This window comes from Rhinopithecus bieti, unplaced genomic scaffold (assembly GCF_001698545.2).
Source record: "Rhinopithecus bieti isolate Rb0 unplaced genomic scaffold, ASM169854v2 scaffold_19459, whole genome shotgun sequence".
Taxonomy (NCBI): Eukaryota; Metazoa; Chordata; class Mammalia; order Primates; family Cercopithecidae; genus Rhinopithecus; species Rhinopithecus bieti.
The window spans coordinates 1,253,207-1,272,280 of record NW_016809864.1 but is presented as its reverse complement, the minus strand read 5'-3'; the positions used below and the strand labels follow the sequence as shown (position 1 = coordinate 1,272,280).

At 46.3% G+C, this 19,074-nt stretch overlaps 1 protein-coding gene across 9 annotated transcripts in view; it reads right to left on the bottom strand.

The window, feature by feature from the left end:
• The window catches only part of CLEC16A (C-type lectin domain containing 16A), a 238,974-nt gene that overhangs the window by 216,430 nt on the left and 3,470 nt on the right, over window positions 1-19,074 (bottom strand). For 8 of the 9 annotated variants that reach the window (XM_017890673.1, XM_017890666.1, XM_017890669.1 and 5 more), the window contains exons 2-3: window positions 8,671-8,799; window positions 4,613-4,746 (exon numbers count right to left, since the gene is read on the bottom strand). In XM_017890673.1, the coding sequence (XP_017746162.1) occupies window positions 4,613-4,746; window positions 8,671-8,799 (263 nt within the window). Of the gene's footprint in view, window positions 1-4,612; window positions 4,747-8,670; window positions 8,800-19,074 lie in introns of those variants that run through there. The other variant, XM_017890671.1, reaches the window with a different exon arrangement.

Here is a 19,074-nt window from a genome sequence, read left to right as displayed (position 1 = left end):
AGAAGGGCGGTTTTCAAAATCTCCTGAGCATAACAACTCCTGACGCAGTGCTTGGGGATCCCTCCAAGCAAGGAGTCAATGGGTCTAGGGCAGAATCTTAGGAATCTTAATGTTTTTTAAGATGGGGATATATACATCACAAATCCTAAGTGGACAGTTTGACATATGTGGAAATATACATACATGTACATGTATGATATGGTATGGCTGTGTCCCCAACTAAGTCTCATCTTGAATTGTAGTTCCCATAATCCCCACATGTTGTGAGAGGGACCAGGTGGAGATAATTGAATCATGGGGGTGGTGTCCCCCATCCTGTTCTCGTGAGAGTGAGTTTTCATGAGATGTGATGGTTTTATAAGGGGCTTTCCCCTTTGCTGAGCACTCATTCTTCTCCTTGCTGCTGCCATGTGAAGAAGGACGTGTCTGCTTCCCCTTCTGCCATGATTGCAAGTTTCCTGAAGCCTCCCTAGCAATGCTGAATTGTAAGTCAATTAAACCTCTTTCCCTTATAAATTACCCAGCCTTGAGTATATCTATGTATGTAAAACACATATGTATGTTGTATCAGTCCATTGAGAATTAGTCCATTCTCAATGGACTGATACAACATACATATGTGTTTTAATTCTCAATGGATTGATACAACATACATATGTGTTTTACATACATAGATATACCTCACAAACCCTAAGTATCCAGCATGATGAAGTTTTACATATACACACAGTGTAAGCACCATCCAGATCCCACAACTGACATTTCTAGCTCTCCAGAAGGCTTCCTCACGCCCCTGCCCAGTCAGTACCTGCTACCCCAATGCAACCCTTATTCTGCTTCTAGCACATTAGACTCATTTTGCCTGTCCATGAACCTCATCTACTGGAAGCAGAGAGTACACACACTTTCTATGTCTGGCTCCTTTCACTTATTACCACATTTGAGGGCTTTCCAGGTTGCTGTGTATGCGATGGTAGTAGTCCACTCCTTTTTTTCTTTTCCTTTTTCTTTTCCTTTTTGCTATAGAGTATTACATTCTCTGAATAGTCCACAGTTTATTTATCCACCTGGAGTCTGACATGGGTAACATGTCGCCCAGGTGATTCTGATACCCAGAGCACTTATTTTTCTTTCTGTATCATTCTGGCTCTTGCTGGGGGAAAAGTAGGCAGGGGTAATGGGCTGGCAGGATAAGGAGCTGTTGGGGTGTCTTACTGAGCCCCGCTGTGACTGGTTAGTGGCTTCCAGACCACCAGCAGCACAGACGCCATACTGGGAGCTTCAGATGTACAACTGAGTCTCTTAGCTGCACCCTGGAGCTGGGACAGCCACAGGCTCCCTCCACTCCCCAGCAGGGACTTTTCCAGGGCCTCCAAGAGATGACTCTGTGGGTGGTGGGGGGCCACCATAGGACAGTTGGAGGCGCCTCTATTATCAGGCTGGGATTTTTCTACTACCCCCTCACTGTGTGGCTGACTTTCTGTGGTATCCTTTTCTAATAAACCCGGGAGCCTGTACGTAATCTCAGTCTCTCGGGACTCTGTCACTTAGGTCACTAACCCCAGCAGGCAACAGGTGCATTTGTGACATGGCTGCTTGTAATAGTGAAAAGCTGGAAACCACCTAAACGCCCATGGTCAGGTTAAATAGATTACAGCACAACAAGCTGCCACTCCTAAGCCAAACCAGGCAGGGTTACAGAATGGGACAATGAGATCTCAGATACACTGGGTGGCTAGGAAAAAGAAAAGCAAACAGCAGAATGGCTGGTGCACAATGAATTGTTAGGGTGAAATTCTGCAGAAACTTGACTTTATATTTTTCTAACATTTGGCTTTTCGTTGTTTAACAATGAGGACATTTTTTCTTCTGTAGTTAGAAAATAAAAATAAAAGCAAAGGTCGTCTATCCTCTTCACCCCTTACAAATCCAAGTTCTGTCAACGTGCAATGATTTCTACCCTTTTTGAAGGGCTTATAAAAGCACTGTGGTGAAGGGGCTATAAAGCCAGGGGCATCTACCTGGGTTTCCCACAGCAAGGCACCCTTTTTGGTGCCAGGACAAGAAGAGCCACGCATACCGCATGATCTCACTTATAGGGAGAATCTAAGACAGTCAAATTCATAGAAGCAGAGAGTCAAAGGGTGGTTACCAGGGACTGGGGAGGAGGGAAATGTGGAGACACTGATCAAAGGGTACCTTGCATGATGAGTAAGTTCCGGAGCTCTCGCGTACAGCACAGTGACTACAGTTCATCCTATTGCGTTACAGACTTGAAATCTGCTAACAGGATCTCACATATTTTCACCACACAATGTGTATGCACATACCCCCCCACACACAAATGTGAGGGGATGGGTATGTTAATTCACTTGATTGCAGTGATTATTTCACAATGTACACATATTTTTTGTGTGTATATATTAAATCAAGTTGTACACATTAAATATATATAATTTTTAAAAGCCATATAATTCAGAGAAAGCCTCGAAAAGCCGTAAGTTTTGATTGCCTCACCCCCATCTCAATCCAGTCACCCTGTGCCTAGCTGGGCTTTGAGAGGCTTCCCAGGGCAGGGACACTGAGGGTGATGTTGCCTTAAAGGATAAAATCGATCCATGGCCATGTCCTATCTGCCAGACCCTGTGCCTTGTTCTCAACACCTGCTCTCACGCTCACACCCAGCCACTCTATGCCGCAGCCACTGTGCTCTCCTCTTGACAGATGCACAAACAGCAGCTCAGAGCCTTCACTGTCCAGGCACATGCAGGGAGCAAGTATGGGGCAGAACTGGGCCTGGGACCTGGTTTAGTCTGAGTCCAGGAGCTGTGCCACTGAGCTGGATCCTCCCCTCAGAGCTTTCAGAAACCGCAGTCATTTCACATCCAGTGAAACAGGCACTGGTAACAAGGGAAACCATTTAGGGAGACAGGAGTCGGCCCACATTTGTCAACCTGCTGTCACTGGGAAGTGTAAGGCATCGCTGAAGCAGCAGCACCACCTAGCGGCAGCTGCAAGAGCCATCACTCAGCAGCCCTTTCTCCTCTCCCTCTTGACCAGAGGAATGCCACCATCTCTATCTACCTCTTTCTGCCCACTGCAGACTTTTTTCAGACCTGTCCTGGGGACTGAGAGCCTGCCTCTGATATAGACATTTGGCCACTTGTCCCCTACTTCTGGTGGGCAGGGCCAGGACTTGGTGAAGTCACCGTGGAATAACAAAGCTAGCGGTCTAGCATAGAGGATTAGGAACCAAATCAGGGTTTATCAGCCTCGGCACTGGGGACAATTTGGGCTGGGTAATTCCCTGTTGTGGGGGGCCTGTGCTTAATGTATAGCAGCATCCCCACCTTCTATCCACTAGATGTCAGCAGCACCCCCAAGAATGTTTTTAGATGATGCCAGATGTCCCCTCACTGAAGACCACTGAGCTAATCACCTGGGATGAAATCTTCTCTCTTCTGGCTTTGCTACAGCTGGCACCTGGGTGTTAAAATGAAAGCACTGACAGCACCTGCCTCTCGGGGTGGTTGTCAGGGATGAAGAAACTGAGGCTTAGTGCGGGCAGGTAGGAAGTTCAGAGTCACACACTCACTAGCTGGGTGGAGGGACTGAAGCAGGAGGGTTGGTACCAATGCCCACACCCCTGCCTGCCCTCTGGCCGAGGTTCCTTGTCCTGCTTCTTCCAGTGCTTATTCCGTTGGCTGATGATTCAGTGACCCCAACTCTTTAACAGCAAGTTATAAAGAAGTGCAAACACCCCCAGCACCATCAGCAGAGGGGAACCCACTCATAGTACCCACCACACAGAAACAAATACAGGGTTAGGGACTGAACTGTGTCCCCCTCAGGTTCCTACGTTGAAGCTCTAACCCCCATTGTGACTGTATTTGAAGGAAGGGCCTTTGGGGAGGTAATTAAGGTTAATGAGGTCATAAGGGTGGGGGCTCTCATCCAATAGGACCAGTGTCCCCATAGAAGGAGAAAGAGACACGAGCAAGCACCCTCTCAATCTCTCTGCACTCACACATAGATGAAAGGCCACGTACAGCAAGAGGGTGGCTGTCTGCAAGCCAGGAAGAGAGCCCTCACCAGAAACCGACCCTGATGGCAACCTGATCTTGAACTGTTTTCGGTTGGAGACAAGGTCCTGCTCTGTCACCCAGGCTGGAGTGCAATGGCACAATCACGGCTCACTGCAGCCTCAATTTCCTTGACTTAAGCAATCTCCCTGCCTCAGCCTCCTGGGTAGCTGGGACCACAGGTGCACACCACCACGCCCAGCTAATTTTTATGGTTTTTTGTAGAGATGGGGTTTCACCTTGTTGTCCAGGCTGTTCTCAAACTCCTGAGCTCAAGTGATCTGCCCACCTTAGCCTCCTAAGGTGCTGGGGTTACAGGGATGAGACACCATGCCTGGGCAATCTTGGACTTCTATCCTCCAGAAGAGTGAGAAAACAAATCTCTATTGTTTAACCCATTCAGTCTACGGTACTTTGTTAGGATAGCCCGAGCAGACTAATACACTCAGTAAGCACACAGAAAACCATGCTAAACTTCACCCTGCTAGATGCCCAGCAGTACGGAGGCAAATACCAAGGAATGTCCTTACAAAGTGAGGTCTCGTGACTGATATTCTCAAAGAGGATGTTCAAGGTCTGCAGCAGCTGAACGCACACATAACGGCCTGACTTTTGCCGCAAGATGTTCAAGAAGAAAACAAACATATTCTTCTCCAGGAAGAAGCTGAGGAGAGAATGGAAAAGCGTCAATAGTTTGCTTCCACGTGTGGAAACGGAAATTATTATCTGGTTTCATTCACAACACAAGTATTAGATTCACCCCGCTACCCCAAGATACCTGCACAGATCATGCCACTCATTGTCACCTGCCACAACTGGAATTCACAGCAAAGGAATAAGATAATTCTGAGTATTAAATGAATTTTAGCCCTGGGCACAGGGGCTCATGCCTGTAATCCCAGTACTTTGGAAGGCTGAGGCAGGAGAATTGCTTGAGGCCAGTTCAAGACCCAGCCTGGGCAAAATAACCAGACCCCTGCCTCTACAGAAAAGAAAAAAAAAAAAAATTAGGTGGTGGTGCATGCCTGAAGCCCCAGCTACTCAGGAGGTTGAGGTGGGAGGATCGCTTGAGCCCAGGAGTTCAAGCCTGCAGTGAGCTATGATCAGGCCACTGCACACCAGCCTGGGTGACAGAGCCAAAAAAAAAAGTTCCCCAAAAGCTTTACCCCTACAGGTTTCTTCCCCTTAACCACCAGTTTAATCATGAGAAACCCAGGAGACAAACTCAGATTGGGGGACATTCCACAGGAGACCTGGCCAGCATTTCTCAAAACTTTCAGGATCGTAAAAACAACAGAAGACTACAAAAGAGTCACGGAACAGAGGAGGCCGGGGAGATATGACAACCAAATGTACTGTGGTTCCCAAATTGTCAAGTTCTAGGGGAAAATAACTAGAAAGAAATACACAGGTACTGATGTGGTGGAGAAACCCCTACTAACCCATCTGCAAGTCTGTTTCCGCCTTTCTCCTTGCGGATAGGATACTTGTCTGTCCACAGCCTAGTGGCACTGGCTTCTAGGGGTACACGTTGGCTCTTTTAGTCTTGAAAAGGAAACAGACCATCCAGTGCCTTTCTTTCAAGGAAGAGAATGACGTTTCTAGTTATGTGTTCTCTGTACTCAAGCTAACACCACATAATCTTGCATCTGGGACACCTGGAAGAAATGAGGTGTGCCTGCGGGTTGACTCAGTTGTGGGTGCCTCTCTGTCCTTGTCTGGCATCTCCACAGTGGTGAGGTCATGGGCCTGGAACTTACTCAGTGCTGCCTGATTCTGTCTGAATCCATGAACAGGTAAATGAATAAATTTAAATGGCCTAAAAAAGACCCTTACAATCTTCTCCAACTCGGAGGCCCATCTGCCTGTAAATGCCATCCATGTTGACCTCCAGAGTATTTCTGTTATGTGGCCTATTTTGTCCACCTTCGGTTCAAGTTGCATACATCAGTGACTCCTAAGGGTCACCAGCAAACTCACTGCCGCACTGTCACCAACTTGGGAGCTTGTTAAAGTGCCTGTACCTAGATCTTGCCCCAGGGATGGACTCAGTAGGTCTAGCATAAAATCCATGAACCCAGATTTTTAAAAACTTCATAGGGGAGTGGGCAACTCGTTGGAAAAACAGGGTGATTGTAGGACTGGAGCATCTTATAGTACCAGGAAGTAGTAAGTGCTCAAAAATCAAAAGGAACAGAGCATATCAAGGGGACACAATAACCAGCCTTAAAGAGCTCCTAATAGCCAAAGCTGAAACAACTTGAGCAACGAAATACCAACATATGGAATGACACTGAATTATAGCCCAAAGTGTAAATAAATATCCATGAGTCCATATTAATACAAGCAAATGACAGCATAAATAAATGAGAGAGAAGAGATGAACCTTCCATGCAGAAGAATTTCAAATAATATATGTAGATACTGCCCCCTTCTAGAAGGTAGACCTTAACCCCCACTCCCTCATCATGAAAAGGCGGGGTAGACTTGGTGACTCTCTTCTAAAGAACAGGGTGGGGAAAGGAGGAAAGAGTAGTTTCATAGTAGAGAAACCTAGCAGACAGCACCCTAACCAGGTGATAAAGGTAACATCACCAGGATGTCATGTGGACATTGTGAGTGCCCTGCGATAATGGCATGAGAGGGGCACTTTACTACTACAGCTTACTTCCCCTTAACCGCCAGTTTAATCATGAGAAAAACATGATTTCCCCCAAACCCAGATTGAGGGACATTCCACAGGAGATCTGGCCAGCATTTCTCAAAACTTTCAGGGTCGTAAAAACAACAGAAGACTAAAAAAGAGTCACGGAACAGAGCAGAATGGGGAGATATGACAACCAAATGTACTGTAGGAACATGGATGGGACCCTAGGACAGAAAGAGGATATTAATGAAAAGCTGGCAAATCCAAATGGGGGCTGAAGTTGACTCAAACACTGTACCAAGCTCAGTTTCTTACTTTTGCCCAGTGCACCTTACAATGGGAACTTTCTGTACTATCTTTGCAACTTTTTTATAACTCTAAAATTACTTCAAAATTTTAAAATGCAATAAAAACAAAATTTTCTTAGGGACTTTTTGGATAGCTGTTTAAGAATCATGGGGATTCCAAGAGCTCAGCAGCTGTTCTAAGATGACAGATGGACTAAGAAAGTCCATTCTAGGCAGGGAGCAGTAGCTCACGCCTGCAACCCCAGCACACTGAGAGGCTGAGGAGGGAGAATTGTTCAAGCCCAGGAGTTTGAGACCAGCCCGGGCAACAGAGCAAGACCCTGTCTCTACAAAAAATATAAGTCCATTCCAGTCAAGCAGGGGCACAGTTCCTAATCTTTAACCCAAGGGTCTTTTCTCATTTCCAACAAGATATTAAAAAAAAAAAAAATCCGTTAAAAATAGAACACCTTTACTTTTTAAAAATGAGTTTTAAAAGTGGCCTCAATGTTTATGACACACACACACACACACACACACACACACACACACACACCCGTGTTTGGTGGTTGTCATAACCCAGTCCCAAATCCTTCTGCACTAAGACATCAAGGCAGATCTGTTAGGGAGGTAGTTCACAGTTAACAGCCCTTGCTTTTTTTTTTTTTTGAGACGTGGTCTCACTCTGTCACCCAGGCTGTGGCAAGATCATGGCTCACTGCAGCCTGCACCTCCTGAGCTCAGGCAATCGTCCCACCTCAACCTTATGAGTAGCTGGGACCAGAGGCACACAAAACCATGCATGACTAATTTTTAAATTATACATAGAGACAGGGTCTCCCTATGTTGTCCAGGCTGGTCTCGAACTCCTGGGCTCAAGCGATCCTCCTGCCTCAGGCTCCCAAAGCACTGGGATTACAGGTGTGAGCCACTGCGCCTGGCGGCCCTTGCTTTTTAACTGTCCAGTGAGGCACATCTGGCTTTATCATCTGCTATCATTTATTCCTGGTACCAGGCACTGGACAAAAAGAACTTTTTCTCTCTCCTTTAAAGGTAAAGAAACTGAGGCTTAGGGAGATGAAGAGCCTGACTGAGGACTGCTCACCTAGGAAGTAGGAGAGTTGGGGGAACCCCTCACAGATTCTGGGTGTGTGTCACCTTTCCACCGCTTATCAGCTATGTGACCTTGAGCAAAAAAGGGGACACCAACTGGGCCTCTACCACGGGGTGGGTGGGAAACTTAGCTGGATTGTCTCATCAGGAGCTCAGCCCTGTGCCTGGTCATCAGTAAACATGGTAACTGGGAGCCCCCAGTGACTCCCGCAGGGCACGGGCCTTCTGTTCATGTCAAATCTAACCACCAGACATGTTCTCCTTCCTTTGGGAAAAGAATCAGACACAACCTGGAGGAAAATTAACCCACGACATTTTCAGGTTTTCTAGAGATACTCATTTCCATAACTTCCCCATTTTTGGCTTGGATTTCTATAGTGTTTGAAGGGCACTTTTTTTTTACAGCTAGACAGAGATAGATATCTGGGCAAGATCAAATTAGCGTCAAATCCTGACATCACCCGGAATGACTCATGGTATACATTTAGAAAAACATTCAAAGAAGAATAATCAAAAAACAGCAATCATTAGAAACCCTTACTCAAATACAGAGCTGTCATTTTGATCTCCCCAGATCAGGATCTCGGTGATGGAGCGGATGGTCTCCACTAGCAGGTTCCGGTTCTGTTCTGTGACTGTGGTGTTTTTGGTCAAAACGTGGTAGAGATACCTGAGAGAAATGAGAGAAAAGGAAATAAAAGGTTACCAACCGAAATGCAAGCCAAGTTCAATGACCATTTGCAATATTTTGGAGACAATACAGCAATGCTGTCTCAGGTTTGGGTAATGCAATTTCCCATTCAGACTAGATGTAACTCACAACCCAAGAAAAATAGCAGACAAAGCTTTGAAGGGTTAAACCGAGGACACACCAACCCAGACTGAGACAAGAAAATCGTCAAACCCTTGAAGTCAGCTACTCTCAAACTGCAGTGTGCAAGAGAATCACCTGGAGAACTGAATCAAGTGGGGGCTCCTGGGGCTCCCTGGGAGATTCAGATTCAGCAGGACTGAGAGAAGAGCAAGTAGCCACCTGTTTCACATGCTCCCCGTGATGTTGATGCCTTCAGAGCAAGTGGGGACATACAGCTCAGGCTGGATGCCTAACACGGGACCTGCTGCCAGGCTAATGAGGTTTAGAGAGATGGAGCCACAGGTTAGGAAGGCTGGGTCCCAGAGCAGTTGCTGGGACAAAATTCACATGCAATTCCCGTTGGAATGCTCACAGTCGCTCTCAAGTGCAGTGTGCCCATCAGAACTTATGGCTCAAATGATCTGGGTGGTTTGCAGGCCAAGGGCAATGGTGTTATTTGCTGAGAACAGACTGTTAAATTCACTGAGTTAAATGGACTGGCTGGGAGCAGTGGCTCATGCCTATAATCCCAGCACTTTGGGAGGCCGAGGCGGGTGGATCACCTGAGGTCAGGAGTTCGAGCCCAGCCTGGCCAACATGGTGAAACCCCGTCTCTACTAAAAATACAAAAATTAGCTGGACGTGGTGGCGGAAGTCTGTAATCCCAGCTACTCCAGAAGCTGAGGCAGGAGAATTGCTTGAACCTGGGAGGTGGAGGCTGCAGTGAGCCGAGATCACGCCATTGCACTCCAGCCTGGGTGACACAGCGAGACTCTAAATAAATAAATAAATAAACAAACAAACAAATGGGCTGGAGAGGCTATGGTGCTACACTTCATCTATCCAAACAGGCCTGAAGGCCAGGTGCTGGAGCAGAGACAGGTAGACACCATCCAGTCCTCACGGCCTCTTTACTGGTGGGAGAGACCAAAAGAATCACCAAGGCCAGTCCTGAGCAGTGCAAGGACTAGAAGTCTGGCTGGACACCCCGGGAGTGCCACCAGGCACAGCTTTTAAGACGGCTTCTCCAGGGCCCACAGCCCCAGGTAACTTCACCTGTCAAGGCAGCTAAGGCTTGAGAAGGAAAAGCAGACACCAAGAAGCAGCAACTCAGGAAAAGTCCCCTCCCCTCCTGATTTCTTTGATGGCCAACTTCAGTTTACAGGGCTGGGGGTCTGGTGAGAGCAAGGAAGGAAAGGGCTAGATAGGACTGTCCCATTTACAATCTCTAAAAACAGGTAAGAGATAAAGAGGAAGCAGCTTGAAGATGAAACAATAAAGAACAATCTGCTATTTAAAGATGCTAGGGTTTATTTATTAACACTGTTACTATTACGCTTTAAAGACCTAGTATAATCAAGCATTTAATTTATTAATTAGAAATTGCATGTAATTTTTAATATGCAGTAATTAGAAGAGCCTTCAAAAAACACAAATCCTCAACCATTTGTACCCAAATCTACCAACAAGGATGCAGGTGGCGGCATGGGCCCAGTTTCCCTCTGTAATTAGGTAAATCAAACAGCACTTGAACCACCCTGGGATGAATCGTTGGAGGACCCGCTCCCAAATCTACATCTTCATCTTGCCTCAAGTGCATCTTCCCCAAGAATTTCAAAGAGCAGAGTTTTCCAAATTGCAGTTCCCAGGCATCTTGCATCAGAATCACCTTTGTAAGCTGTTCCAGAGCCACTGAATTGGACTTTTGGTGGAGGAACCCAATCTCACTGAAGTTTGACAGTCACCGTAACACTCCAGCTGTGGCCATCAGTGACAGTCCCCACGCAGGCCCCCATGTGCCCAACACCCTGCCAGTGACAAGCACTGTTGGCAATGTGGGGGAAGGGCAGATCCTCCCTCCTCTCTTCTGTGCACATCTATTAGCATCACACATCATACTTCTGGTCCATGGGAGGTAGTGGCTTAGGTGAGTGGGTCTGCTCTGAAGATCCCCAACAAGGAGAGGACATTTTAAATTCTTTAGGACCACATGACTTCAACTGATGGGGCTTTCTGCTTAGAATGCCCTTGCTGTCCTTGTCAACCAGCGAACTCTTACTTATATTTCAAAACCCAGCTCGGGCCTCTCTTGGTAAAGCTTTCCCTACGCCCCCCTCCCAGGTGGATTTATTTGTTCCCTCCTCACTGGCACCTCTGTACCCACACATATTTGCTACTGCACAGCCCACCCTCATTTGCAAAGATCTGCCTCCCTTACTAGACCTGAGTTCCTCAAGGTCAGCACCATCACCTTATACATCTTGGTGACCCCAGTATACTCCAAACATCTGATACACAGCAGGTGTTCAATAAATGCTGAATGGGATGGTCTTAGATCAAAGCATACACGACTGAACATAGCCAGGGATCCAAATGCCAGACACGGCAAAAGACAGTGCAGAGCTATGGTAAAGAGGTCAGGAAGTAGAGAAAGTCTGGCATTTCCTGAGAGGCACTAGATTATATGGTTAATTACAAACACTGGTATAATTAGAACATATGGTTAATCACAGACACTGGAATGCCTGGGTCTGAGCACACCTCCATCACTTATTAGCTGGGTGATCCTGAGCAAGTTACTTTTTCTCTGTGCACCTCAGTTATCTCACCTGTAAAATGTAAACAGCAGTGGTACCTAAATACTTTAGTACCTAGCTATTTTGGTGGTGGTGGGAGATAACAGATAACCAACCTGGCAGTTACTATGTATGATACAAGTGCTAGTTATTGTTATTATTGCCCTCATTAAATAATTTCTTCAGGAAAAAGTCCTAGTAACTACCAGAAGGCCCTTACAGGCAGAGAGGGCAGGGCAGTAAGTCCTGAATAGAAGATTCTAGGAACCCCCACGTGCCTGGTTCTCTGCGAGGGCTTCATGTGACCTACAGACTCACAGTAACCTGAAGATGTGCACACTGCTGCCACTGCACAGGCCAAGACAGCAAGTGAGGTTTGGGGACGTTCAGTAGCTCGCCCACAGCCCTGTGGCCCGGAAGCAGGGTCTGAGAATTCCGTTTGTTTCTTGGCCGCTCAGTATTTGGCGTTCTTTGCCCTGGTCGGTGGCGCCATCTGCTGGGTATGTGGTGATGTTGCATGGGGGCTTTCCTGCACTAACGAAGCTGGGTGCCCGTTCATATATGTTTATGGACTGTTTGAATATCTTCTTTTGTGAGATGCCTGTGCAAGTCTTTTGCCTATTTTTAAAATGAGGCTGTGTGGCTTTTTCTTGCTTGTTTGGTGGGGTTCTTTATATACTCTGACCACAAATCCTTTACTGGAGATACATATTGCAAACACTTTCTCTGATGGTGGCTTACCTTTTTGCTCTCTTTATACTGGTCTTTGGATGAGCAGAAGTTCTTAATTTTAATGTAGTTCAATTTATTAATCTTGTCCTTGGATGATGTTTCTTGTATCAAGCTTAAGAGGTTCTTACCTACCCCAAGGTTATAGGGAAATGCTGTTTTCTTCTAACAAAGTTATTGTTTTACTCTTCACATTTTGACTTTGAGTACATCTGGAACTGATTTCTGTGTATGATATGAGGTATTGGCCAAAATTAATTTTTTCTATATGGAAATCTACTTGACTCAGCACCATTTACAGAAAAGGCCCTCACTTCTTTAGTGCACTCCAACGCCACCACTGTCATTAATCAGGTGACCACCTGTGTGGGTCTCGTTCTGAATACTCCAGTATCATTGATCTATTTGTCTATCCTCATATCAAGACCATACTGTATGATTACTGCAGTTTTACAGTAAACCTTGCCATGTGGTAATTAAGTCCTCCAACTTCCTTCCTTCTGTTTTTCAATATTATATTGGCTATTCTTGGACCTTTTAATTTCCATATACATTTAAAAATCACCTTCATTTCCACAAAAATACCTGCTAAAATTTCCTTAGACTTGCCCTACATCTATGGCTAAATTTGGAGAGAACTGACATATTTACAAGAGTGTAACATTCTGATATTTACAGCATTTCTTTCCACGCTTACTTGACAGGAGTCTTGCAGATCTTTTGTTAGATTTGTTCCCAGGTAGTTGATATTTTTTTAATGCTATTGTAAATGATATTGTTTGAAATATTCATTTTCTAAATGTCTTTTGCTGGTATATGGAAATACCCACTAGATTTCAAGCTCCAAAGCTCAATGGGGGTTACACCTTCACCTTGCTCATCTTTCTGTCCCACAATGCCCTAGCACACTGTTTCACACAACATTTGAGGAAGAGATTCTCAACATATATTCGCTTGAATGTAATAGGGGAAAGGGCTGAATGGATTAAGATTTAATGTTTTAATGCTCTACCTAATTCCAGGGCTTTGGAATATCAGGTAACTCAACCACCTCAGAAAGATAAACATTTTAATAACTTTTTGTTGTTGTCATTTTTTGAGGAGTCTCTCTCTGTCGCCAGGCTGGAGTGCAGTGGTGTAATCTGGGCTCACTGCAGCCTCCACCTCCTAGGCTCAAATGATTCTCCTGCCTCAGCTTCCCACGTAGCTGGGATTATAGGCGCAGGCCACCACGCCCAACTACTTTTAGTAGAGATGCGGTTTAGCCATGTTGGCCAGGCTGATCTTGAACTTCAGACCTCAAGTGATCTGCCTACCTCGGCTTCCCAAAGTGCTGGGACTACAGGCGTGAGCCAGCCCACCTGGCCCATTTTAATAACCTTCTGATTCTAAACGTAACATTCACTTTAGAGAGATCAGAAACTTTGACAACAATGAAAGAGAAATGACAACCATGGTGCCTAGAGATGACTCTGCTGCTGGAGTTGCCATCTCTTTCCTTGGGTTTTTTTCTTTCCTATGGATATTGACATAGTTGAGGTCATGTTGCATTATCCATTTCCATGCCAATCTTTTTTCACACCTCAGCTAAAACAAAGGCACTTTTTTTTTTTGTTATTGACAACTGTCTGCAAATATCTGTAATGGCTACACAGTATGCCACTGAAAGGACAAGCACAGCAGCAACTCTTTCCAAGGGCATTAAGACTCCTAATTGTTTGAGTGATAACAATGTTGCTATGACCATCTTTGTGTGCAAAGCTGTGTCCTTATCTCAGAAAAGTTTCAAAAGACAGAAGAATTGCCTTGCTACTTTGTTTGTTTGTTTGTTGTTGTTGTTGTTGTTGTTGTTTTGAGACGGAGTCTCGCTCTGTCGCCCAGGCTGGAGTGCAGTGGCCGGATCTCAGCTCGCTGCAAGCTCCGCCTCCCAGGTTCACGCCATTCTCCTGCCTCAGCCTCTCAAGTAGCTGGGACTACAGGCGCCGCCACCTCGCCCGGCTAGTTTTTTGTATTTTTTAGTAGAGACGGGGTTTCACCGTGTTAGCCAGGATGATCTCGATCTCCTGACCTCATGATCCGCCCGTCTCGGCCTCCCAAAGTGCTGGGATTACAGGCTTGAGCTACCGTGCCCAGCCTACCTTGCTACTTAATGGCAGCAAATTAAAATGTTTCTCTTACAAGGATAACCACTGTTACAATGATAATGTTTTTTCTCAAACTATGTATCTACCTCAGTAAAACAGTTGAAGCTTCCTATTACTGCCAGTCTCTGAGTGCTTTGTTTAATCCCGTAAACAATCGACCCTTTGGGGATGATGCTCTGGGAGCTGAGGCACTTGCCCAGGGCCCTGGTGCAGCACAGGAGGTGCCTAGGTTAGAATCAGGCAAGCTGAACTCCAGACCCCATGATTATAACCCTTCTAGGACTACAAAAATGCAAACAGTGAAGTAAGCAACAATTATATTGGCCAAGAATTTACATGAGGTTATGAATGCCTAACATACAATAATAATAATAATAATAATAATAAAGAAAATAAATTTTAAAACACCAAATAGATAAACCAAAAAGCATGAAAATATTATCAGATCTTACAGAAAGTCCTTATAAAGTCCTCTTACTCCCATTTGTCTGGAAAAGAGCCAGCGTTCTCATATTCCCAACAGGAGCTCTGCAGATGCAGTCTCAGTATCCGAGCTTTGCCCGTTAGCTAACTCTCCACCGACAGATGAGCTTCAGAGTTTGAAATGCCTGGAGAAGAGAAGCTGCAACCAACACACTCGAGGTGCATCACCAAGGATGATGGACGTAAACAAATCCCACCTCAAGAGCTTCTGCTTTCTCAAGAGAGTCACTCATTTCACAAGTTAAACCACTGCAGTTAATAAAGCCTCGTCCCCTTCAAAAATGAGGAATTCAGTCCATTGCAGAGACAGAAATCCTAAGTCCAAGTTCATTTCAGTGACAGCATTTTCTGCAAGTGTTATGCCTTGTACCATAATATGGTATTATTAGGATGCTCCTCTTTCAAGATTTTGAAATGTATATTTGCAAGCTGGGGCGTGAGAAAGGATAAGCAGAATGATGCGAGGTCTGGGGGTTAGAAATTTAGCCCCCAATGTCCACACAGCTCCAAATAACAATGTCTCAGGTGTGGTACAGGGATGGAGGATGCAGAGCCTGTGTCTGTCTGGCCTTTCCAGCACTCGGGCAGAGGCAATGAAGACGTTCCCCAGTGTGTCCCACTCTGTGCCCTGAAAACCACCATCTGGTCAGAGTTCAGCCTTCTGGCCAGCAGGATGGAGAAGGCAGGGTGGAATCAGGCTGGAGGATAAGTGAAGGTGTTCACAGGTGGTGCTTCCCCTGGTGAATCATCCCCCAAAGATGTCAAACAGGGCCAGCGAGTGAGGCTGGGCCGGGGATGTGTACGGTGTAGGCAGGGCTTTTAGCCCTAGAGAAAGTCACGGCTCTGGCACAGGTGCTGTGACCAAAACTGGGAAGAACAAGCAGTTGTTGGGAAAAAGACTGGCCTTTTCTGAAAACAGAGGTCTGCCTCTCGTTCATCCTATGACACATATTTGTTGATTGCTTACTATCTGCCAGGTCCTGTGCTGGCACCCCACAGTACCCAGCTGAACAAGCCATATAGGCTTTCATGATGCTTATGTTCAAATTGGGAGAAAATAACAAAAAGATATGTAACAAAGGAAGACAAGGTCTGAACCCCAGCCAGCTTCCTGAGGGCCTAACTCAAGGCTGGGATGAAAGTTTTAAAAACGTAAAGCTAACAGCCGAGCCGCTCTTTGGCAATGAGAAGTATATAATCATGTGTTAACTGTGTGGGACAGTGTGAGCAGGCACAGGAGAAGTTAGAGAAGACAGCAAAACTCTTGTTGGTTGAGGTCACCAGGGCAATTTTTAGGGAAGAACTGGCATTTTCGGGATAGAGCTAGGGATTTGGATGGGCAGGAAGAAAAGAGCAGAGGAACTCAAGTGGACAAGCAAGGTGTGTGTGTGAGTGGACCACCAACGGGAGACACGCCTGGATGACAGCAGCTACTACTATAACTCACCAGCGGACGGCAGCAGCGCCCCACCCCACCCCCACCACGTGGACGCTCACCTCCAGTCTGCCCCTCCTCCAATCCATTCTGCCAGCTTCAGCCAGACCACAGCCTTTCTGTGGTTAAAAAACCTTCAGTGGTTCCCTCCTGTTCTCACTCGTAGTCTGAATTCCTTAAGGTGATTTACAAGGCCCCAGGGGAACTGGCCTCTGGAGACTCTCCCAAGTATGGCTGTGAGCTTGGGTCCTCACCTCCTCTTCGTCCAATGAACACTCCCCTGCTGAACCACCTCAGTTCTGCCGATGTGCACTGCTCCCCTTGCCCCGCTAGGCTTTCTCAACTGCCTTTTCCTCTGCCTCAAACATCCTTCCTTTCACCTGACACCCCACTGCCTGATAACAATATCTGCCTACCAAGGATGTTCCTGGCTCCCTGTGCTCCCAAACTAGATGGTGGGAACAGAGTCTGGAGCACCCTGAAGGCCTGGAAGAACTTAGACATGACACAGTGGGTGCCTAGGACCCATAATGTGTGACGTGGTGAAGATGATATTTTAAGAAAATCAGGCCGGGCGCGGTGGCTCAAGCCTGTAATCCCAGCACTTTGGGAGGCCGAGACGGGCGGATCACAAGGTCAGGAGATCGAGACCATCCTGGCTAACACAGTGAAACCCCTCTCTACTAAAATACAAAAAACTAGCCGGGCGAGGTGGCGGGCGCCTGTAGTCCCAGCTACTCGGGAGGCTGAGGCAGGAGAATGGCGTAAACCCGGGAGGCGTAGCTTGCAGTGAGCTGAGATCCGGCCACTGCACTCCAGTCCGGGCGACAGAGCGAGACTCCGCCTCACAAAAAAAAAAAAAAAAAGAAAATCAAAGGCCGGGCGCGGTGGCTCACGCCTATAATCCCAGCAGCACTTTGGGAGGCTGAAGTGGGTGGATCCCGAGGTCAGGAAATTGAGACCATCCTGGCTAACATGGTGAAACCCCGACTCTACTAAAAATACAAAAAAATTAGCCAGGCGTGGTGGCGGGCGCCTGTAGTCCCAGCTACTCAGGAGGCTGAGGCAGGAGAATGGCGTGAACCTGGGAGGCGGAGCTTGCAGTGAGCCAAGACCGCGCCACTGCACTCAAGCCTGGGCGACAGAGCAAGATTCTGTCTCACAAAAAAAAAAAGAAAAAAAGAAAAAAAAGAAAATCAACACGGCAATATTGTACCCCAAGCTCTCTAACACTGTCAGTGCCACCTTAGCCAAAACTGGAATGCACCAAGAGTAGGTGTGCATCTGTCAACCTGCCATGGATCCATTCCCCACCTTCTTTGGGCAGTATCCCCTGATTCTCCCATGGGAAATCACCCTTTCCTCTCATTCTCTTCCACTAGCTTAAGTGGAGCTCATCCCACTCTTGCTCCAGGGAAGGGAATATGAGTGAGGAATGGCCAATCACAGCCCCTCTATACCTTTGGCCAGAGTGACAGCTCAGGGGTGGCATGAGACCTCATTGGTCCAGAGATACTCAATTCTGGACTTCTGCTGGCAATATTAAGAAAAGAAGCTCTCTTTTCCCCCAGGAGTGCTAAGCTGATATGATGTAAGCCTGCAGCCTGCCTGAAAACGACACCAACAGGAAAAAGGTAGAGCTGAGAGGTGGAAAGAGGCAGATTTCTGATGGTTCCAAACACCTGGATTCAGCCACGGTTTAGCCGGAACAGACCATTCAGTGACGGGAGCTATTCAATCCATTTGGGGCTTAAGGCAATTCTAGGTGGGTTTCTGTCACTTGGAACCAAAAATCTTGACCCCTACACAAAGGAGACCAGAATGAAGGCCACAACACAAAAACAACCAAGTTCTACCAGCTGTAGACTTGCAGTCCCTGGTAAAGATGATGCTTCAGTAGCAATCAAATGATTCCATCACTCAGGCTTCTGCTTGGTGGTGGACATTTGTCAGTCAATGTCACAGCCTTGCCACTAATCTGGACAACAAACCACCCATGGTGTGTAGCAAATAACCTCTTGACTACTTCAATCTACCTGAGCTAAATCACTAACTCAGTTCAGCAGACAGAGACCACAGGTATGAAGTTTTCTACCATTTAGCAAAAGTAAAACCCTAACAGGAAAATTCCTTTCCAGTTTGCAAGCTGGTAGCATTACAAAGAATAAAGAAGCTAAAAACAGTTTCCAGCTCTTTGTGTTATCTTCTCAATCTTTCTGTAAATCTCAAACTGTTCTAAAAAGTAAAGTCTAGGCCGGGTGCAGTGGCTCACGCCTGCAATCCCAGCACTTTGGGAGGTTGAGGCAGGCGGAACACAAGGCCCGGAGATCAAGACCATCCTGGCTAACACGGTGACACCCCGTCTCTACTAAAAATACAAAAAAATTAGCCGGCCGTGGTGGCAGGCACCTATAGTCCCAGCTACCCGGGAGGTTGAGGCAGGAGAATGGCATGAACCCAGGAGTTGGAGCTTGCAGTGCACCGAGATCACACCACTGTACTCCATTCCAGAGCGAGACTTCATCTCCAAAAAAAAAAAAAAACAAAGAGGAGGGTTTCCAGATGCCTTGTGTGTTTAAATAAATAAATAAATAAATAAATAAATAAATAAATAATTTAAACTATCTTAAACTTTTCCTCTCCATCCATACCACCCAGGTCAAGGCAAGAGTGTATTAGGAACTGTCACTTGTCACTGATAGGGTGACCAGTTTATACTAGTTTG